We start from the raw sequence: 20925 nt of genomic DNA, 5'->3' as shown, positions 1-20925 counted from the left end.
GAGGACTGTGCAGTTCCCGCGTTTGCCGCTGTCACTGTCCTTTCACACCATTACTGCTGCGCCCCGAGGGGGGTGGATGGGCCGCGTCACGCGGGTCCTGCTGTTGTCCTCTCAGGGTGGTTCGGGCGGTGGTTCTGCCCCCCGTAGGACCTTTCCGATGGGCCTCCCAGGGCCCGTGGCAGAGCACATGTCTTCCGAGTGAGGCAGGGCCAGGCTCTCAAGGTACGTGAAGCACCTGTGGGTGACTCCACCAGACGAGGGCCGAGCGCAGCCACTGGTCAGATCTGAGCGGGGCTGCCTTCCTCACCTGGCTCAGGTGCGAGCCTGCAGGATGGCAGAAGGTGGAAGAGACTGGGTAAGGTGAGGATCAAGATGTGGTTTGGGGAGAGAAGGAAGAACAAGAGCTTGCGTCACGATGGGTCTCAGAGAGCCCCAGGGCTCGGTTCCGACCCCCCTGGCCCTTCCGTCTGGGTTCTCTCCAGGGACCGGTGCTCTCTGTGGCTGAGACAAGCCCACTCTCTGCTTGTTGTGCCAGTGTCCTGTCTAATTTCACATTTGTCCCATATTTTTCACCTTATGGTAAATTAAAAATTAAACTTTTAATGATAAAATGACATTGGCATTAACGAAACCCAGGAAGAGTTGGGTAGACGGCCCACCTCGCTCCTGCCGTGGTCTCATCGTAGGATGGGAAACACATGCAGGGAACAGTCTCTCTTCGACAGCGACCAAATCTGAGAGATGACAGCCATACTCTTCTCTGTTCCCCTCCCTGTCCTAACGTAATATTGGTGACATTGCCCCTTCAAGGACAGCAGGCAGGTTAGAAGAGAAAAAGTGCCCTGGACAAGAGGCCTCCTGCTGCGGTAGGAGACGTCCTTGAGCCTGGGGCTGCGCCTGGCCACGAGCTGCGCCAGCCCCTTGAGCTGTGGCCCACACTGTGGCCCACGCGTGGCCTGTGAGATGCCGCTGGTCATCAGAGTCAGCGGGAAACATGCGAAGTGATAGGTTCCGTGTTTTAAGATACCTGCAGGAAATAGAGGCTGAAGAGTTTTTCCATAGAACTCAAGAGAACAGTCTGAACTCTCGTCCTACACATGCTTGGGCATTTATTGTACAGTGTGAATCTACAACTGTTTATTTAAACTGTTTTAGTAACACTTCCTGAATTTGCATTAAACTTGTGGGTAAGGAATAAACTAAAAAAGGCCAAGTAATAAAGTTGGTGATAAAGTTAAAATTTGTTATAATTTTCACAAAATATTTATCAACATTTACCATCTACCTCAGGGGCTATAATGGTATCACTGACCACATAGAAGGCAGAAAGGAAAAAAAAGCTGCTAAGAGAACATCAACATCTGCGAAGTGGCTAGTAGAACCGTGTGCCTGACAGGATGAACCGAAGAGGCATTGCCCGCTGCTCTGGGAGCGTGGCTTTCCCTCTAGATAAATGACTATTCTCAGTTAATTTCGCTCATCTTCAATTCAAAATCTCGTCGTGCACTTACAGAAGATGAAGGGAAGGCCGTTAATGCCCCTGATGGTAGAATCACTTCACAGACCGTCAGATGATGCCAGTTTTAGACTAGGGTCATTTCAGTGATTTTCAAACAGAATATTAGTTTGCTCTAATAGTGGTTTTATTATTTTTTCATCCATGTCGTGGAATCCAAATACAACTTAGAATTTCCTTCTGCCAAAGGTCAACCCTTGACTTAATTGCTAATGTCACTGGACATGCAATTGATGATCATATTGATGATAAAATTATTTGTGTGAAAATTATGAATACGAGTATATAAATGTTGGTGAAGCTCAGCGTTTGTGGTAAATGTGTTACACTTGGAATCGATAGTGGTGTATGCATCATTTGTAACCGTGTCCAAACAAACTGGATATGTTATCAATTGAAACAGAAGCTGTGGATGTCAAAATTTATAAATAGTTACATTAATACATACACGGAGTAACTAAATTGCAAATTCATGGTCATGAGGCTGATGTTGATGTATTTTCAGAAAAACTTCGGCTTGGTAGTATGCACTTTCTCTCCGCTGCTCACCGTCAGTCAGATTTTGGAAATGTTGAGGCCCTTGGAGAATTACTTTGTAAATCAACCTAAGTGTCCAACAAAGATGGCGAACTTTTCTGCAAACAAGGCCCTAAATGTTGGCTGCATTTAGTTCTAAACTAGTTGTAAATATATTACAGAAGAATTCAACAAATAGAGCACCAAAACACACACACACAACTCTTGACTTTTGAAACTTTTATAGAGTTACAATTATTGAAAACAAAGGTTATGAACAAGAAGACATTAAAATTTATTCCTACAAAAGCAAGGAAGGAATAAAGTGACTTAAATGATGAAGCACACAAAATGCTAATTTGAAAAAATTGCAGGCAATTTTGTGAAAAAATTAAACCATTAAGGACATATAAAAATACATCAAGAGTGAAACATATTAACAGAAAAAGCTAAGAAAGTAGATGTGTACTGAGAATATTCTGTTTACATTCTCATTTTTATTAATAGATAATCAATACAAAAATGTTTTTAAAAATATTGTAATGGATACAGATGTTAATTTGTTTTTCAGAAAGTTTTTTTTTAATTTTTAAGAATAGTTTGTGACTAGAACTACTTAATAGGCTCCCAGTTTAATAAAATCAAATCCTTGGTCAATACGTGCTTTCGAGAAGCATGTAACTTTGTTTTGGCGCCCTCCTTCACTCTCAAAGGGGTCCTGGTTTGGATGAGAAATTATATGCACCCATTCCAGAGGCTCTCTTTGAGTGCAATGGCTTTAAAATCTGAGTGTAACTCCCAAATCGTCATCCCCTGCTTCCTTGTGAAGGAACCTCATCTGTTTCAGAATCAAGAGCAAAGGAGCCACAGGTGCTGGCCACGCAGGTGACGTGTCTGGCTGCAGAGAGAAAACACTACCCACTTGGAGCTGCAGGGGGCAGTGTGGTTCAGCCCGCCGCTGGACACGCGGCCAGCTAGGAAGGGCAGGGTCCCTCGGGGCAGGAGGGATTCTTGCCCTCAAACGTCCTGAGAGCCCCCATCATTGGGGTGGCCAGGTGGGGAGGAAGTCGGGGCTGGGAATGGGCAGAGGGGCACGAGAGACGGCCCCTGCCCTCGGGAAGCCCCAGGTGGTGTGGTCCCAGGAAGGAAGACTCTGTCTCAGGTCACTCAACATCAGAGGCTGGTAGGATGGAGGACAGGGAGAGGAGGGAGGGGCGCTCCAGAGAGGGGGCACTGAGCAGGGCTGCGGGGTCGTGGCGGGAGAGATGGGGGTCAGGAAAATCCCCCTGCTGCCGTGGCCTCCGCCGGCCTCCCAGTCTGCCGCCGGCTCCCTTGCCCTGCCCCTGGTGTGGCGACTCTCCTGGAGCCTCCCTCCCCCGACAGCCCCCCGAGCCTCACCCTCACTCCACGCCTGCCGACCACCCCTCCCTTCCCACCAAGCCCCAGACTCAACTCCTGTGGGCAGCCCCCCCCAGCATGTCCCACTGTCCTCTGAAATTCCACATGTCATCTTCACTGCAAGGACAACAGGACGTTGCTCATAGGATTTTGATGAGGGCTGATGAGGTCATTTATCTCAGAACTTCAGGCAGCTTATCATACTTCACAGGAGATCCGTAAATCATAGCTTACATTTTTGCTTTACGTTCCATGTTAAAAACCATCTTTATCCTCAAACTGGAGGCCCATCCACCCTGTCTCAGCTGATGAATGGGGCCGCTCCCGCTTCACATCCCAAGGTGGCAACCCTAATACCTCTGGCACCCACTTGTCACCCACACCCGACTGAGGACCCTGCCTGGAGTCCATCTCGGAACCCCCTCTCACTCCGTCCTCCTTCGCAGTCCCCTGCCCCAGCTTAGCCCCCTGGTCCATGCTGAGACCAGTGCACCCTAAATGTTCTTGAGCACGGGAACCACCCAGGAATCGTAAGAGGTGGTGGGTCTGGGGGTCCTGAGACTCTGCATTCTTCTCGAGCTCCTGGACCACTCTGGGCAGCAACAGCCTCCCCTGTGCAGAGCTGAGGTCTGGCTTCCAGGGCTCCTTCAAAGCGTTGCTCACAGCCAGAGTTTTCAAACTCCAGTCTGTACAGATGATTCACCCTCCAGATGTTCAGATTTCCTACATATGGCACTGGGCCCAGGAACGGGCATCTTCCCTTAGCACCCTCCAGCAATTCTAACAGTGCAAGTTGTTGACAGCACCAAGCCTGGCCCTAACACGGCATTCCAGGGCCGTTGCAATTTGGCCCCAAAACTGTCCATCCTCGCTCATTTCAGCTCCTTCACATGCCAGAGGTGCCGCAGTCCTAACTGTGAACTGCCAGGATGACAGGGCCTGCCTGGGCTTCCTTCACGCCTCTGTCCCCTGGCCCGTGTCCCCTCTGCCTTCTCTTCCAGATGACTCTGTCTGCATGTCATTTCTGGGGAAGGGTCTATGGACTGTCCTGGTGGAGTCACTGTCCCCCACCCTGTTCCTTGGCGCTGTGGCCCAGCTCCAGAGCGTGGCAGGGGGTGTTGGGGTGGCCGACCAATGCCTGTCTCCCACCTGGATGGGCAGACTGCACTCACCTGTGCGTCTCCGGGGCTTCTACAGGCTGCCTGACCCGAGTAGTTGCCCAATGAAGAGTAGTAAAAAGGCATCCGATGGAATAAAAAGACAAATTTCTAATCAAGTTGATGGCTGGTTGGCTTTTGAGGGGAGTAAAAATAAAATCTGCCTTGTCAAAAATAACCTATTTTGATCATCTCAGTTCTGGAGATCACACATATTTCATGCCCTACATACTTAGCATTTGGTAGGCTCACAGCAGACACTGATTAAATACAAATCCTTAAATTTCTGCATGGCTTTGATTTCTGCTTCAAGCATTGTTTTTGTATGGATTTGTGTCTGTGCCTAGCAGGGAGCTTGTGCGAGCCCTTGAGAGCAAATGGCCGGGGAGGGGCGCTGTCCTCAGCCTTGGCGTAGAAATGGGGTGGTAACGGGGCTTGGGTGATAGGACATGTTTAAATGCTGCAAGGGCTATCGCCCTCTGCTGGTCACACCAGGAAAGCCACCCACCGCTCCGAGCCGCGCTTCAGACCTGGGTGCCCAGTGGATGAAGGAGATGATCTCTGTTCTCACGGGTGCCGGCCTCCTAGCTCAGTGAGCATTTGGAGAAGAAGATTGTCAGATTAATGCATGAGATGAGAAAAGATGGTTCAACTAGGAATCTGCATCTCTGGAGTTGGATTAAACCATGAACACTGCCCAGTTACTCTGTAATTTACTCAAGCATATTAAAAGTATCGAGGCAGTGTGCAACAGGATTCTAACAAACTGTCTGGCAACATGTGCAGAAGAGCTGCCTGTGCAGGGCAGGACAGAGTCTCCGGTGGTCCTGGGTTCGGATCATGGCCCCTCCACGTCCTGCAGCCTCACTTTGGGCCAGTCCCTCTCCCTCCAGGAGCCCCCGTTTCTCAGCCCTTGCAGGGATAATACCCGCATAGAGGGCCCAGCACACAGTAGGTGCTCACGCAAGGAGCGCTCTCTGTCTGTAGAAGGCTTACTTTATACATCTAAAATGTATATTTTAGAAATAAAAATGAGGAAAGAGGTAAAAGTGCTGATTGCCGCTATTGTAGCTGTTCTGGGCTAATTGTTATAATGTGCTCGTAATGGTTTCATCTTAATAGTGGCGATTACTGGAAAACAATTAGGATTTCTCACGCTCATTCAGATGCCTTCCCTAATTACTAGCATTAGTGTTCACCATGCAAGCAGCCCCAGGAATGAATGTTTCTTGGCCTCAGTTCTGAAATGGGGTCCATTCACGTCTCTAAGGGAGGCTTCCTGCAGGAAAGTGCTGTCGGTGGGGACGGGGTGCCCCAGGCTGACCTTGGATGGGGTTCGGTGGATGGGAAGCGGGAGAGGTCCATACCCTGACCGCATGTCTGCATTGTCACCAGCAAAGCTCACTGGGCAGGTACCACAACCCACCCTCACCCGCCAGTGAGCCTCTCCTGAGGGTTTCTGTACCACCAAGCCGTCCCTGTCATGTTTACTGTTGACCTAAGATGTGTTGACAAAGTGGAGCTCCAGGTGGGGGTGGGAGGTGACTGCCTGTGGGTTCCACTTTGCAATCTGGGTCTTCCCCCAGGGCACCCCGCTCCCCCCAATAAATGCTCACCTCCGTCCCCAAGTGCCCAGCTGGCTCTGTCAGGATGAGCCAGCTGTGGCCCCCTGCTCGGAGGGAGCTGCCTCCACCTCACCTGAGAGTCTGGACACGAATGCAGTCAGATGCGAGGCCAGGCGGAAGCTGCCGGAGCCAGAGCGAGCGTGTAGGGGCAGCAGAGAGCCAGAAACTGTCTCTGCTGGGTCATGAGACACCTTCCAGGCCCGGGCGGCTTCTGGGCTGGGCTTGAAGAGATGACATTTCCCAGGTGGGGAGAGAGAGAGAGAGGAGGACGAAGGAACAGAGGTGGGAAAGGACAGTGTGGCCAGAGAGCAGGGCGTGGGTGGGAGGTGGGAGTGCCCGGGTGACGGGAGGGCAGACGACAAAGGTCCCAGGATGCCAGGCTGAGTCTCCCAGATGTGACTTCTGCTGAGTGGTGCGGGTCTGGGACACGACCGCCCTTGGTCCAAGTCCCCGCCCGGCCCTCGCTAACCAACAGCAGAGCTGGGCCTCTGAGCCGCGGTCCCCTCCCGTGAGTGAGTGTGAGTGGTCACCGTGACTGCATCACCCTGGTGTCGAGAGGTTCAGTGAGGTGATCGGGAACGTGACAGGCAAAGCTCTTGCTCAGAGGAAGTCCTGGCACGAAGTTAGCTCTTCCTACCCCCGTCATCATGTCGAAGGCCGGTGGGCGCGTCCCTGAGCCTGTCCTTGCCTCTCCGCAGGTCCGCCATGGAGCCCTTCTGTCCGCTCCTGCTGGCAGGTGTTAGCCTGCCGCTCGCCGGGGCTCTCAAGGGCAACGAGACCACCACAGCGGAGAGCAACTGGACCACCACGACCTCAGGTAAGGACCCGCCGCCTCACTCTCAGCTGTCCTGGCCACTGCCCTGCTGCCACCGCCTGAGCTCCTGGGAGTGTTTGGCGGGGTCGATAGAGGGGTCGGGGTCAGAGGAAAAGGTGTAGCTGACTTCCTCAGTGTGCTTTTAATATTTCACGCCTACAAAAACAGGCAGGCTAAAAAAGCTGGCTTGGCATTTGGTTGTTTAGCAAAGCTTGGCATGTGGAGGTGACAGATGTACACCCCCAGCTGGGGGTTGGTGTCAGCCCTGGTGAGAAGCGGGAGAGCGAAAATCCTGTTGTGCAGGAAACCAGCCACGAACACGTGTGGACCAGACGGGAGGAGTGTAAACGCTGTCGTGACGGTGATGATGGTAATTAAGAAGTTACTGTTAATGCTCTAGGTGAGATTTCGGTGTAGGGGTAGGTCTATTTAAAGAAAGCAAGAGTCCTTACCTGTTAGAAGCGCGTGTATTGTGAAGTCTAGGCATCGCTTGGAAAAGAATGCATGGGAAGGAGGGGCATTCTAGAACAAAGTCAGCTCTGTCCTGAGAAGAACACTGGGGGCCAGATACCCGGGAGGGGAGGTTCATTATTGTATTCTCTCACCTTTTTCATATTTTGAAAAATAAAAAAGCAGGCAGAAAAAGAGTGCAGTGATACACACGCAGCCACATGCTCAGTGAAAAGCTAGACACAAAAGACCACATCCGATCCCATCCATTGGTAGGAAACGTCCAGACAGGCGCATCCGCGGAGAGGGAAAGTCGGTGAGTGGTTGCCTGGGGCTGGGGTCGGAATGGCTGTGGCCACAGACAGGCAGGAGGGATCTTGCTGGGCTGGTGGAAATGTTCTAGAACTGGATTATGGTAAGGGTCACGCAACTCCGTGGCTTTACAAAAAACCATCGAATTATACGCTTAAAATGGGCATGTGTAATGATATGTAAATTTTACCTCAATGAAATAAATAAATACTATGTGAAGTCAAAAGAAGGAAGAAGAGGAAAGGAAGAAGAAGAAGAAGAAGAAATAAGAGTGAATGCTGGGTTCAAATTCCTGCTCTACCACTTATTGGCTGAGTGACCCCGAGTAACTTACTGAACCTCTCTGTGCCCCAGCGCGTGCATTTATGAAGCGGAGGTAGGAATAGTACCTACTCTGGGCAGTGCTGTGAGCATTGAAGAGACGACTGCACTTACGACACTCCCTGCAGTGTAGAAGGACTCACCAGCATGGGCCAGACCCCGCTGCGGTGAGGAAGGAACGTGTCCCAGGTGGCCGGCGATCTGGCCAGTCTCCTGCTGCCGGAGAGCTGGCTCTCCAGTCCCCGTTATCTGCCCTTGGCTGCTGCCTGACACAGAGAGAAGCCCGGGTCTGACTGGACAGGGATTTCCTGGGCTACTCATGCCTTCCCTGCAGACATCCAGGCCCCTCCGTGGCTGCCGACGCCTTCTGCGGGAGCCTTAGGAGGAAACTGTATCCAGCAAAGGTTCGTCCCTCCCTCTGCACTGGGGCTGGCACCAGGCCCTCCCCACAGCCACAGCCCTGCTCCCTTCGCTTCCCTCTCCGTCCCCCAACACGCGGGGACCTGACGCTGGACGACCTACCTGGCAGGGTATGGTGTGTTAGCCAGGATTCTCCAGAGAAGCAGAACCGATAGGATGTGTGTGTATATGTCCATATCCCACACATAAATACATGTGTTTATTAAAAGGAATTGAAACTTCATATATTTATACTATATATATATATATAAAACAAGGAGATGTAAGAACATAAATATTTATTATCAGGAACTGGCTCATGCAGTTAGGGAGACCGGCAAGTCCAAGACCTGCACGGCTGGTGCGTCAGTTCAAGTGCGGCGGCCGGGGCTGCCACGTACCCAGGAAGAGCCGATGTCACAGTGTGGAGGGGTCGGGCAGGGGACTCCTCCTTGACTGGGACGGGGCTGCCCTTTGTTCCATTCAGGCCTCCAGGGATTAGAGGAGGCCCCTCCACACTGGGAAGGGCAATTTGCTTTGCTCAGGGCGCCAGTTCAAATATTAATCTCATCCACGACAGCCTCGCAGAGCACCCCGAATAAGGTTTGACCAAATATCTAGGCAACCACGGCCTAGTCAGGTTGGCACATAAAACTAAGCATCATACTTGGTCATAGCAAGGCTTAGGGAGGACAAAAATTATTGACATCAGCCTCCCTCCAGGAAACCCTTGTTAGAAAATGCTTAGAATATGGCAACATTCAGGCTGGGTCAAGGGTTTAATCCCCACCCAGCTCGAGGGCCTCACGTGGTTTTCTAACCCTGAACAAATGTCCTACGAATGCACCGTTGGCCCCAAGAGGAGGGAGGAAGTGAAGCTCCCTCGCCGACAAAGCCCCTGGCTAGGCTAGGAGAGCAGTTGTCAGCGCCCACGCACCTTTTTCCTCCTCACGTTGGAACCCCAAAGAAATCCAACACCACAAAAAAGGAAGGTCAGAAGCTGCCAGCAAATACAAACTGCATTCCCTGTGCTGCCCCTTCGCAAGCCGGCCCTCTAAGCGGGGTCATTGGTGGTGTCCAGGAGCCTGGGACACTCGAGACCTGGGGACCGTGAGTCCCTGCGCTTGGCAGAGGGGAGCTGGGCTCTGCCGGCTGGTGCCCAGCACCTGCAGGGATGTTCAGTGAAACATCAACCCACAGTCCCAGCTTGTCTTCGCAACGCTGACCGCCTGGCCATTGACAAGGCCCTGGCAAGCTGCCGGGAGGCACCTGTTCACATTCAGGAGCCGTAACGGCAGAGCATCCGTTTGCCCAAAAGTGGGAAGAAGGATCTGCTGGAGCTCCGCGGGCACCGTCGGGGTGATGTCCGCCCCACACCCGGGGCTCTTCAATTTATTGGAGAACAAAATTATTGGCTCATAATACTGCATGGATGGGAGGGGGTTACTTTCAGGAAGAGGGGACTGTCATGTGACCTCCGCACCCAGAACAGAACCACGTGTGAAACTCAGCTCAGCACAGCCTCTGCCAGAGCCTGGGGCCTCGGGGCTCAGCCACAGCTGCTGGTCCCAGAAGTCGGAGAGAAACAGGTCTCGGGCTGTAGGTGCAGACGCTGCTTTGGCCTAGAATTCTGGCGGCGGGGTGGGGGGAACCCGACCCTGGGAAGCGCTCTTCAAATGGTCCTCTGATCCCTGAAAGAAGTATGAAGTATCATTTGAGAGGATAACACATTGCCACAATGTACCAAAGCAACAGGAAATTGTTCCATTTGCTCGTTGAGCAGGATATATTCAATATTCATCAAGACAAGGAATCAGAGGTAAATATTTATAAATTATATAACAAAGTGTCATTATCCATATTATATAGGACGAATTCCTAAAAGTTAATATGTGAAAGAACACAGTAGGGAAACGGGGAGAGAATATGACCAGAAATGCAAATATCAAATGAATTAGGTTTCACTAATCATGAGAAAATGCTTAACCCTCTAGAAATCAGAGAAATGCAAATTAAAATGACATTACCGTTTTACCTATCAGATTGAACAAAACGGAAAGGGTTGCCAATACCCAGGAGAACAGAGATTGGCTCCGTCATGCTCTCTGGTGAGCACAGATGTTGCAATCTTTGGGGCTGGCAGTTTGGCGATTCTACAGAAACGCTAGCGAGATGCACAAAGACATACAAATAATTTGCAGAATTATAGGTAATAACGAAAAGGTTGGAAACAACCTAAATGTCCATCCTATTTGGTCTGCCTGAAAAGTGTGATTACCCAGAATGAGGAAGCTCCTTGGGACGGACGTGGCAACTCCCCGAGACAGACAGCGGATGAGACGGGCAAGCCGCGGAACGGCCCGACCCCACATTTCGTCTGTTTCCTTCACGTTTAACAGCGCTGTATCAGGACGTGTCTTAAAGTTGGTAGCTCTTCACAATTATAATTAGTATCTTTTTTCCTTTCATAGTGGTTCTTAAAATAACTGTACTTCTTACAATCCACGAAGCCTTAGATGAAATGAGAGAGTAGTATGAATCTATTTATTTGCCAAACCTACATATTTATGAATGTAAATGTATAGGCGGAAATGTCAGGAAAAATACACTGCAATATTTTAACTATATTTAACTCTTGGAAAGAGAAAGGGTTCCTGAAAATTGAAACTCTTAGGCTTGAGTACGAGATGGGACCTTAAACCATTCATTCCGCACCCTGCACTTGCGTGAACTGCGTCTCTCCAACGTGGACATTCTCTGTCTCTGGGAGTTCCTGGGGGAAGGAAGACTCGGGGTGAAGGCGGGAGAGGAGAGCAGGGAAGGACAGGAGGTAGGCGACACAGTAAGAGCAGCTGTGCTCTGGGGCAGAGCCAAGGTGGCCCCTGGAAGGCCCGGCTGTTGATGGGAGCTCGGGCACAGGGCACTGGGCGGCCACGCTCCAATCAGATCGCCATTCTCCCGTCTCCTCCCAACTCACACTCAAGCCTAAGATTTTCAGTTTCCAGGGCCAGAATCTGTGTAAGCAAACATGCACACATACACACACACACAATTGGAAGGTATGCATATGTACACAATCCGTGTGAACATATATACACACTTGGCTGGACAGGATAACATCAGCGGGACAGGCAGTCAGGAAGAAGCTGCTTCAGGTGGACCCGCTGGGTACTCCCCTCCCAGGGGAGGCTCCTTCCCACCCCGACCCCCTGTCCCGCCCACCTGAGCCGTGTCAACGAGGAATGAAAATAGAATGTGACCCTGGAATTTTCAGATGCCCCCTGACCCCCGCCCGGAGCACACGCTGCCCAGGGACACAGCACAGCCCGCACAGGCTTTTTGTTTTGTTTGTTTCTTTCTTTCTGGCCCACACTGTTTTACAGAAACAGTTTCGGTTTCAATTGAATTACTTACCAATATTTAAAAATCAAGAAATTTTTACATAAAAACGTTCATTTTTTCTTTTGGAAAATTGGAAGAACTGGGCACTCTGGGCCAACCTTCTGCTTGGCCGGGGGGCTGGAGCTGAGGAGTGGCCACCCTGCAGACAGGACACGACTCCTAGTTCCCCAGCGCCCATCAGGCCCACCCTGCCTGGGGATGTGCCCACCTGACCTTGGGAGGCTGTGGGGTTTGCCCCCCAGAACAGCGGTGGCTGCAAACCGAGGGCCCTTGCAATCCATCCTTCTGCCCACCTGTGTGGCCCCTCTGGGGCTTGAGCCATCGAACCCGTCCTCTAAGGAATCACCATGCCTGTAACTGCAGCCTTCACTGCAGGCATGAAGTTGGAGGCTGGTGCAATGTAGACGTTTCCTTCCACATCGGAGTTTCCCTGCATGGGGCCCAGGAGAGGAGAGAGGGTGCGTTTGGGTGCTCTCGGGAGGCAGAAGGCAGGAGGGGGACCTGCTGCCCAGGCTTTGTGGCTGCCTTTGGCCAGGAGGGGATGGAGCCGAGTCGGGAGTGCGTGGAGTGGGCTCAGCCCTGCCGAGGGTCAGGGGCCCTCATCAGCCGGGCTTGTGTTGGCGCCAAGGCACTGGCAGGGTGGGGCGGGGTGCTCTTTGGAGCTGCAGGTGTGGGAGCCTCAGGCCAGGTGGCCCCACTCAGCGACACTCTGCAGTGGGCAGAGCGGGGCCAGAAGGGAGGGACTGGGGCACACACCCCTAGACGCTCAGCTCAGCCTGGTGCCCACCCGACCTCGTGCAGGGTGTGAACCAGCCCCTCGGGGCCAAGGCCACAGACACCTGACTGTGGGGCCGCAGAGGACGGCCAGGCTGCTGGGCCACTGAGCACTGTCACACGGAAGGGGAGTACTTAGTAGGTGGCAGGTTAACGGTGCCCTCGCCCATGGCAGGAGTCGCCTCCTTGTCATGGACCAACTGTGTCCTCAGGGAACTTCCGCATCTCATGGTCACTCAAGGCCTTAAAATTTCATCATTTCTTAGAAATGTATGCATGGACCACTCCCAGGGTGCCGGAGTCAGTGCCAGGCCCTGGAGGTGGAGGGTGGCCGAGGAAGGTCCAGCCCCTGGCCTGGGAGCTTGCGGCCTAGCGGCAAGGCAAGGGGCCATGCGGTCCCCTTTGGAATACACATGTGGGTTCTAGGGCCTAGGGAGATTGCAGGGCTGTGTCGCCTGCCCGGCACTCGAGCATTGGTGAGGGTCTGGGCTGGCACTTGAGAAGTGCACAGAGCCCTCCAGGCTTAGGGGCTGGTGCTTGGGGCTTCTGGGGACCCAAAGACTTGGGAGCCCAATCCTTGCCTTTGAGGAGCTTCCACAGAACAGGGGAGCCAAGGCAGTCACCCCTGTTCACTCATAGCAACGTGGGGGTCTATGCTTTGAGGCATATGCAGAAGAGGAACCAGAGGGCTTCCTGGAGGAGAGGGCCTTTGAGGAGTGGGAACATTTTGGTGAGGAGGGGCCAGTGTGGCAGGCTGGGCACAGCAGGAATGAAGCCAGACGTTGGGAGGGTGTGTGGGGTTTGAGGGTGGTGAGAAGCTGCTGGTGCCCGTTGGAATCGGGATGTATGGGGCGGGGCAGGTCCTGGGAAGCCACAGGCCACAGGCCTGCTCTCTGGAGCAGGGCGTGGGGATGTGGGTTCCTTGGCTGGGGAAGGTCAGCCTGGCAGGTGTGCGGGGCAGAGTTGGAGCGAGGGTGGTGCCTGGGACACTTGCCCTCTGGCAGGGGGAACGGGGAGCTGGCAGCTCTGGAAGGTTGGTCACAGCATGCCAGGCTGCAAGGCCTCGCCCCACCCAGGGCCAGGCAGCTTCCCTGGGCCTTGGGCTGCTGCTCACAGCGGGCCTGGAGCCGGGCTGCGCTGTCCAGGGTCCGAGCAGCGAGCACCTGCCCCTCCGCCCTCCTCCGCCTCCCTGGGGGAGAGCCAGGAGCCCTGCTCAGGGAGCCAAGCAGCTGGGCCAGCAGGCAGGCCACAGGAGGGTCTGGGGGACTCGTCCCTGTGGTGCCTTCCCCAGGGGCCTCGGACAGGTCATGCCACCCACTCCTCAGTCCCGGTTTCTTTCTCCATGTCGACGGCAACAACAAAAGCTGTCTGTCTGTTACTTCGTGGGGATGGTGGAACCGCTTTGCAAACTCTTCCTGGGGCCAGGAAGAAGTGCTGATGGACGGGGACCGCTTTGCAAACTGAAAGTGTGTGCCACCTGGTGTCCTTTCCCCCCGCAGGCCCTGGGGACCCGGGCGCCGCCCAGCCGCTGCTGGCCTGGCTGCTGCTGCCCCTGCTGCTGCTGCTGCTCTTCCTCCTGCTGGCCGCCTACTTCTTCAGGTAGGAGTGTCCCCGGCTGCTGACTTGCCCCGACCGGCTCGGAGGAGGAAATGAGCCTTCTCGAGGCTGCTGGGCGTGGGCCGCGCAGAGAGGGCGGCCGGGCAGCCGGGCGGGGGGACGTGCGTCGGCCGGGCCCTGGCACGGCTCAGCCATGAGCAGCAGGAAGAGCTTCTCCCGGCCCTCCTGGTGGGTATCCCTCTGCCGGGGGCTCTGGGCTCTCTGGGGACCGAGATGTGCTGAAACCTAACGCGTCTTGTGCCCCCAAGGTTCAGGAAGCAGAGGAAAGCCGTGGTCAGCGCCAACGACAAGAAGATGCCCAACGGAATCTTAGAAGAGCAAGGTACGGACAGTCCTCTCCGGGCTGGGGTTTGGGAGAAAATATGTTCTTTCCTAACAGACGGCGGGCTGTTTTCTTTCTTTCACACCTAAAGTAAATTTTAAATTCCTTCAGCTTTGCCACCGTCACCTCGCTCGACCTGGCATTATGCTGTCATTTATTTGTGACTGCAGAATTTCACTATTTCAAAACTTTACTTAGAGGCTTATTTCCCTCTGGTGTGGAACAGACGTTTGAGACATTGTGTTTGTGGCTTTTTTGGAGAGACTGTTCACATCCTGTCGTTTTCACAGGGCTGTGACATATAACGTTTCTCAGTGAGCCTCATGAGCATTCTTAGAGGAGGCCGATTCGTAAACTCTTCTACTGAAAGTGCCCCGTGTCGGGCTCCAGCTGAAAGAAGGGGAATTGCCCCACTGCAGTATTCACGGAGGATCAGTCCGCTGGGGGCATTTCCAGCTTTTACACTCGAAGTGCAGTTTCTAACGTGTGAGGGCTTCTCACACACGGAGATGGCAGAGGAAGGGGTATAAGCGGAGGCTTTAAGAAACATGGTTCACCCCGTGACGACAGCTTCCTGTAGTCAGCTTCCTACCCCGCCGTGCCGTGGTTTGGGGGAACACATGTGCCGTCAGACTTCAAACAGAATTCTAAAACAGACCCCGCGGCGATAAAGAGAATATCAGCAGAACACCTAGCCGAGACGCAGCTTTGTAGTGCTTGGGGGCCCCGCGGCCCCGGTTAGATGGCAGTGTGGCCCCAGGGGCCACCTCCCTGCCCCGCTCCTGCCCTGCACATTGCCACGGCGGGATGGGGGGAAGAGGGTGCGGCTGGCGCGCAGCTGAGAGGCCCGGGGCACTCATTCTCCTCCCGTCTGTGTCTGTCTGTCGTCGGAGCCAGCCTCGGGCGAAGCTTTTGGCTGGGCTTCAGAACCGCTCCGCTCCGCAGGTGGGAACAGGCTCTTTTGCAAGTGTGACAGCCAAGTTAGCACGTTCGCCTCCTCAGAACCAGCTCATTCTGCAGGAAGAGCACATGCCGGTGACTTCTCCTCTTGCCTCTCGCTCTGAGCTGGCGGAGGCACCTGGTCAAACACTCCCTCGAAGCCTGTCCTCCTTCTCGATGCCTCTTGTCCCCTTCCCCAAATAAGGATGGTTTCTCTCTTTTCCCTTGGAGCTTAGGGGGTTCGAAGAACCAGGACTGATTATTACAAAGAAGAGAAGGCCGCCAGGGACTCATATCCTAACCGATTTCCAGGCTGTTCTGAGCTTGCACCCAGAAATTATAATTACCCTTCTCTGTTTCCAAACCTGGAAACCTGAGCTGGAACATGGGGCCGCCTCCTGTCCTTCGTGGAAGGAGCAGGAGCTGCAGGAAGGAGAGGCCGGAGGGAGGGTGGCTGGATGAGTGGTACGGGGAGGGGACAGACTGTCCACGGTGGGGGAGGGCGGGTAGTGCTGGACAGAGGGACGCCCACCACTCACTGATGACATGGACGCGTCACAGCATCAGACGCTGGGATTTAGCGGCTCAGGCCCGGCTTCGTGGTGGCTACGTGGTTCAAGAGGGCTGTCCCTGCCTGCGGCCTTGCCATGTCCTCAGAATTGGCAGTCATTTGGTTACTGAGTCACCTGCCCAGGAATGTGGCTAAACGGCCCCCATGTTTCTCTCGGTCCCACAGAGCAGCAAAGGGTGATGCTTCTGAGCAGGTCCCCCTCCGGGCCCAAGAAGTACTTCCCCATCCCCGTGGGGCACCTGGAGGAGGAGATCCGCGTCCGCTCCGCCGACGACTGCAAGCAGTTCCGGGAGGAGTTCAACGTAAGTGTGGCCAGGTCGCCTCTGTTTTCGTGCCACGTGGTAGAGACGGAGGAAATACAGTGTCACGGGTGGGAGGGGCCATCCCAGAGACTCAGAACCCTTCACCACCAGTGACGCCGGCCCACAACCTGCTGTCTGGTGCCGTCCTCCTTCAGGGACACGTATTCTGGGTTTGTAAGATGAGACAGTTGAGTCAGAGGTTTGTGAAGCCTCCTTCCAGCTCCGACACTGAGCGTCGAGTTCCAACATCAGTTGTGACAGAAACACTGTTATCTTGATAACGTGCAGGGCCAGGGCCTGAGCATGGCATGGTGGGACAGTTTCATGGCGAAGGCGGCAGAGCCCCAGACCGTCCTTCCGTAGCCTGGGGAGCTCGAGCACCCAGCTGGAGTGGGAAATGCCCCTCCTCTGAACCACCGCTGCAGGGGCTGCCTTGAGGGGACACTGGCCCCATCTGCCATGTGTATCTCTGTGACAGACGGGTGGATGATGGATGGGCAGACAGACAGACAGACACAGAGACAGACCCGGGGAGTGTTGTCCTGGGTTTTACTATTCCCTGCCTATCCCTGGCGGTGTTTTGAGTTTCGTTTTACGCGTCTTCACCTTTCTGTACACGGCCTGTGTGAGTGTCGCGCTCGGACGCAGAGAGGTTTCGGCAGGGTGGCTGACTGGCCCTGGCCTGCCTGTCGTGCGCTGGCCCCGGCACATCTGGCTTCCACTGTCCAGGAAGGGGGCATGGGCTGAGCCCGTCTTAGTCACCTCACAGCTGGAACGGGAGGCTGAGCCCACGGATTTTGTAAGCAGCGGAGTGTGGTGCAATCGTCACATCTGAGGATGGCATGAACGCTGCTGCAGATATGTGACTCTTCACACAGGTGCAACGTGGGAGGGAGGGGGAGGCGATGGCGCATCCACACTGTACGTTGCTTAGTTTTCGAGCGCAAGCCTCATCTGCCTTTGTCTTGCTTCCTTTTTATTGTTTCCAAATGTGTCCCCTTTTTTTGAGAAATTAGGTCATATTGAAAGACAGCTCCAAGCACTATTGTTTTGCAATCTCTCAGCTGACAAGAGAAGTTAATTCTCCATTTTCAAAATAACTCTCCGAGTTTGCGGCTAGAAGATGTCCCCTCCCTCCTCGTCCCATTTCCCCTCCATGAGGAGGGGCCGGAGGCTGCGTTCGAGGGTGGCGGGCTCGCAGCCAGAACCAGCTGGCTGTGCCACCCGCTCAGAAGTGGGGGCAGCTCCCCAAGGGGCTGGGGATAGGCTGGGGCGGGTGAGGCACTTGCCCCAGGCACAAAATTTAAGGGGGCACCAAAAAGCTCCGTAGTTAGGATAGATCATATTTTAATGCAACCCTTAAAATACCAAAATTAATGCAAACAGAATTATAAATGAAGACAGGATCTGCTGACTGATTTTTTCTGTTGCCTCGAGCTCCGATTTGACTTGTCAACGCACATTTACTGATGCTGTCGTTATTCCAAAGTTTAATATTTTGGTCATCATGGATTTTGTGCATTAATTTGGATTTTAAAAAAAATACTGCATTAGAAACTTATTTATCTTAATTCCTGAGGTTTGGGGCACCCCTTTCAATTTTGCGTCTCACACTCCTCACCCCCACCCCGACCCCTCAGCTAAATACTCGAGTCCCTCTGCCCAGTGACGGGCGGGAGATGCGACGCAGGACACGAGCACTGGAGCTGGAGTCTGGACTAAGGAGCTGGTCCTGCTCCTGGGGGCCCTGGGTGAGCTGCCGGTTTGCTCCTCTCTCCAGCGAGGGGTTGGCCACACCCTCGGGCCACGTGCCTGCAGCATCCCTCTTCCAAGAGCACTGGCGGCTGCGTGGCCAGCCCCGTCTTGGGTCCTCAGACGGACACGCATGGGTTTGGCTTTAGAACCCTTTCATTCTCTTTTCTTGCCTGCTGGCCTGAGTCCGCTCCCAGCTGTGAAGAGGAGACACAGGAGCCTCAAAGAGGTCGATCCAGTTGAACTTGGACACTTATGTTTTCCTGATCTAAAGTTGGGGCGGAGCTGATGAGGATAACAAGGGTTTGGTATTGGGGGCAGTACAGTGAGTTGGATGCTGAGTGTTTGTCCCAGCTTGGAGGACTTGGGAAATGTACTTACCCTCTGCCTCAGTTTCCTCATCTGTGAAATGGGGATACTCCCTGCCCTCACAGCTCGTGGTGGCCTGTAGATGAGGTGAGATAACATGCCACATGTAAGCCGGTCCTTGTTAGATGAGCTCTGTGGTCTCCGCCCTGCAGTGGCAGAACCCTATCCTGGTAAAATGCGCTCCCCAGGTTAAGTCCTGGCAAGTGAGCGCCGTTGGGCCAAGGACAAGTCCCCCTCTCCAGACAAGATCCTCCCTGCCTGTCCCAGCCAGTTACTTCAGGCCGGGTGCCGGGGGCCGACCCTTTGGTAAACGCTGTGGAAACGCGCAGGGAGGTGTCCCCGGGAAAGGTCCCAGCACAGTGAACAAACCGGAACCATCCCCTGGGCCTGCTGAACAGCTCGGGCCTCTTGCAGAGCTGCCCACGGCTGGCTCCTCGTGCATGTGCTGCCATCTGCCCAGCACCGCCAAGGGGGGGCCGGGGAGTGTGGCACCTGCGTTCATGAATGAAATCTCGCCTCCAGCAGACAGCAAACTCCGCCGTGGACAATTTGCATAATCGGACAGTCGGCCGCAAGCTGTTTATCAGTCAGTTGCTATGTGCCAGGCTGAAGTGCGGTGCTGCAGGGCTGGGTACCAGAGCCATCCCCAGCGTGCCCGTTTCCCCTGGGCCACCTGCGCAGCTCCGAGACTTGAGAACCTGGCAGACTGACAGCGAGAAAATGCCGCCCAGTGCGCGTGGCTGGTATTCTGTGTGCTTGGCTCTGGCGCGTGTGCAGGGCACAGAGCCGGGCGCTCCCCTCACTCGTTCGACCCTCTGTGCGGGCGGGCAGCGCTGCGCCATCTCCACGGCTGAATCGGGCAGCTGCCAGGGCCACACAGCTGGGGGTGTCAGAGCCTGGTCCGTCCTCACCGCTCAGACCCCTGCAGGGAGACCTCTCAATTTCTTTTATCTTACCCGTTAATGGACTTCAGTTTAGAGCAGCGTTAGGTGTATAGAAAGTGCGGAGTTCCCGCATACCCGTCTCTCCCCTGCACACCGTGTCCCTGGCGTCAGCACCTCCACTGGGGTGCTGTGTGAGTCACAGCGCTGGTGCGGTGCTCCTGACTGGAGGCCGTACTCAGGCTCCGCGTGGGTTTGACAAACGCGCAGCATCAGGCACCCACCAAGCATCATGCCTCCTTTGTGTGGTCAGCCCTGCAGTCGAAAGGCTTTGGAGGGTAGAAGAGGAGAAGGCTCTAGGACGTTACCACAAATGTAGCGTTTAGGTTTGGTCAAGGTCAGCATTAAGATAGCTCCGATGAGTCAGGAACTCCTTGGGGAGCAGGTGCTAGTGGCTGCCAATGAAGCTAAGAACCACCGTTGGCCTTGGGGAGGCGCCCCCCAGGCAGACCCTCCACACCGGCCACGGCAGAGCCTCAGCCTGTGGCCGTGGGGTTTGGTGGCCCCAAAGCAGAGGAAGGAGGGTGGCCTGGAGTTCCCACTGTGAGCACCAGCTGGGTGGGACTTTGCGATTGCAGACGCTTCCTGCCCCGGAAGAGGAAGGCTCAGGGCACCTGTGGGTGGCAGGCCAGGCCCTGACCACATGTGAGCCACCCCCGGGGCCACGTGGCTTTGACCCAGGGCCCACTGTGAGGCCTGCCCCACTCTCTTGGGGACTGACGGGGATGCACAGATGTCTTCTGTTTTTCCACGCTTGAAGAAGTGAGCACCCTCCCTGTGGTCCGGGTGCCTGCGGCTGCAGCCACACTGCCGGACCCCCACCCAGTGTCTGCCCCTTGCCCGCCTGGTGACCCTGCCTTGCCGTGGCTTTCTGTTTCCTCATCCACAAAACGGCGTGATCCTAGTGTCACCTAATAAAGTTGAGTTGTGGAGGCTGGGGCAGATACCAAGCTCTTCCCCCGTGTCTGGCCCGTTGTGAGCACTCAGTAGATACTAACACTTGTTATTGAATCCAAGTGGCCCCAGGGTCCAGCCAGTGGTCAGGTTTGATGTCAAAGGGCATGACTCAGGGGTTCAAAAGCTTTCATGGTGGGCCCCGAGGAGCTCACCTGGGCTCAGCAGTGAGCCAGTGCATGACAGCTGGGGCCAACCAAGAATCAGAGGCCACGGCTCCAAGCGATAGAAGAAACCAGAAGTCAGGCCGAGTGTGCAGTCGGCTGTCCTGCCTGCTGGGGCAGGGGCCCGCGAGGATCCCTCTCACACCCCAACCTCCTTGTCCGAGCTAAAGCGGTCAGTCGGGGTGGTGCTTCTCAAACGCTGCGTGCACCCAGTGCCCTGGGGATCCTGGTGACACGTGTGCTGGTCCAGGAGGTCTGGGGCCGTCTGGGCGTCTGCATCTCTAACGAGCTGGCTCCCGGGACACAGCTG

At 54.5% G+C, this 20925-nt stretch overlaps 1 protein-coding gene across 2 annotated transcripts in view; it reads left to right on the top strand.

Moving 5' to 3' along the window:
- PTPRE (protein tyrosine phosphatase, receptor type, E) overlaps positions 1–20925 on the top strand; it is a 139399-nt gene that overhangs the window by 92634 nt on the left and 25840 nt on the right. Inside the window, exons 3-6 of one of the 2 annotated variants that reach the window (XM_012655366.1) lie at positions 6911–7029; positions 14184–14283; positions 14550–14623; positions 16299–16435. In XM_012655366.1, coding sequence (XP_012510820.1) covers positions 6918–7029; positions 14184–14283; positions 14550–14623; positions 16299–16435 — 423 coding nt within the window. In that variant the 5' untranslated portion in view covers positions 6911–6917. Of the gene's footprint in view, positions 1–6910; positions 7030–14183; positions 14284–14392; positions 14470–14549; positions 14624–16298; positions 16436–20925 lie in introns of those variants that run through there. The other variant, XM_012655367.1, reaches the window with a different exon arrangement.

This window comes from Propithecus coquereli, unplaced genomic scaffold (genome assembly GCF_000956105.1).
Source record: "Propithecus coquereli isolate 6110/MARCELLA unplaced genomic scaffold, Pcoq_1.0 Scaffold473, whole genome shotgun sequence".
NCBI lineage: Eukaryota > Metazoa > Chordata > Mammalia > Primates > Indriidae > Propithecus > Propithecus coquereli.
The sequence above is the reverse complement of the archived record's forward strand: the minus strand, read 5'-3'. Positions and strand labels throughout refer to the sequence as shown.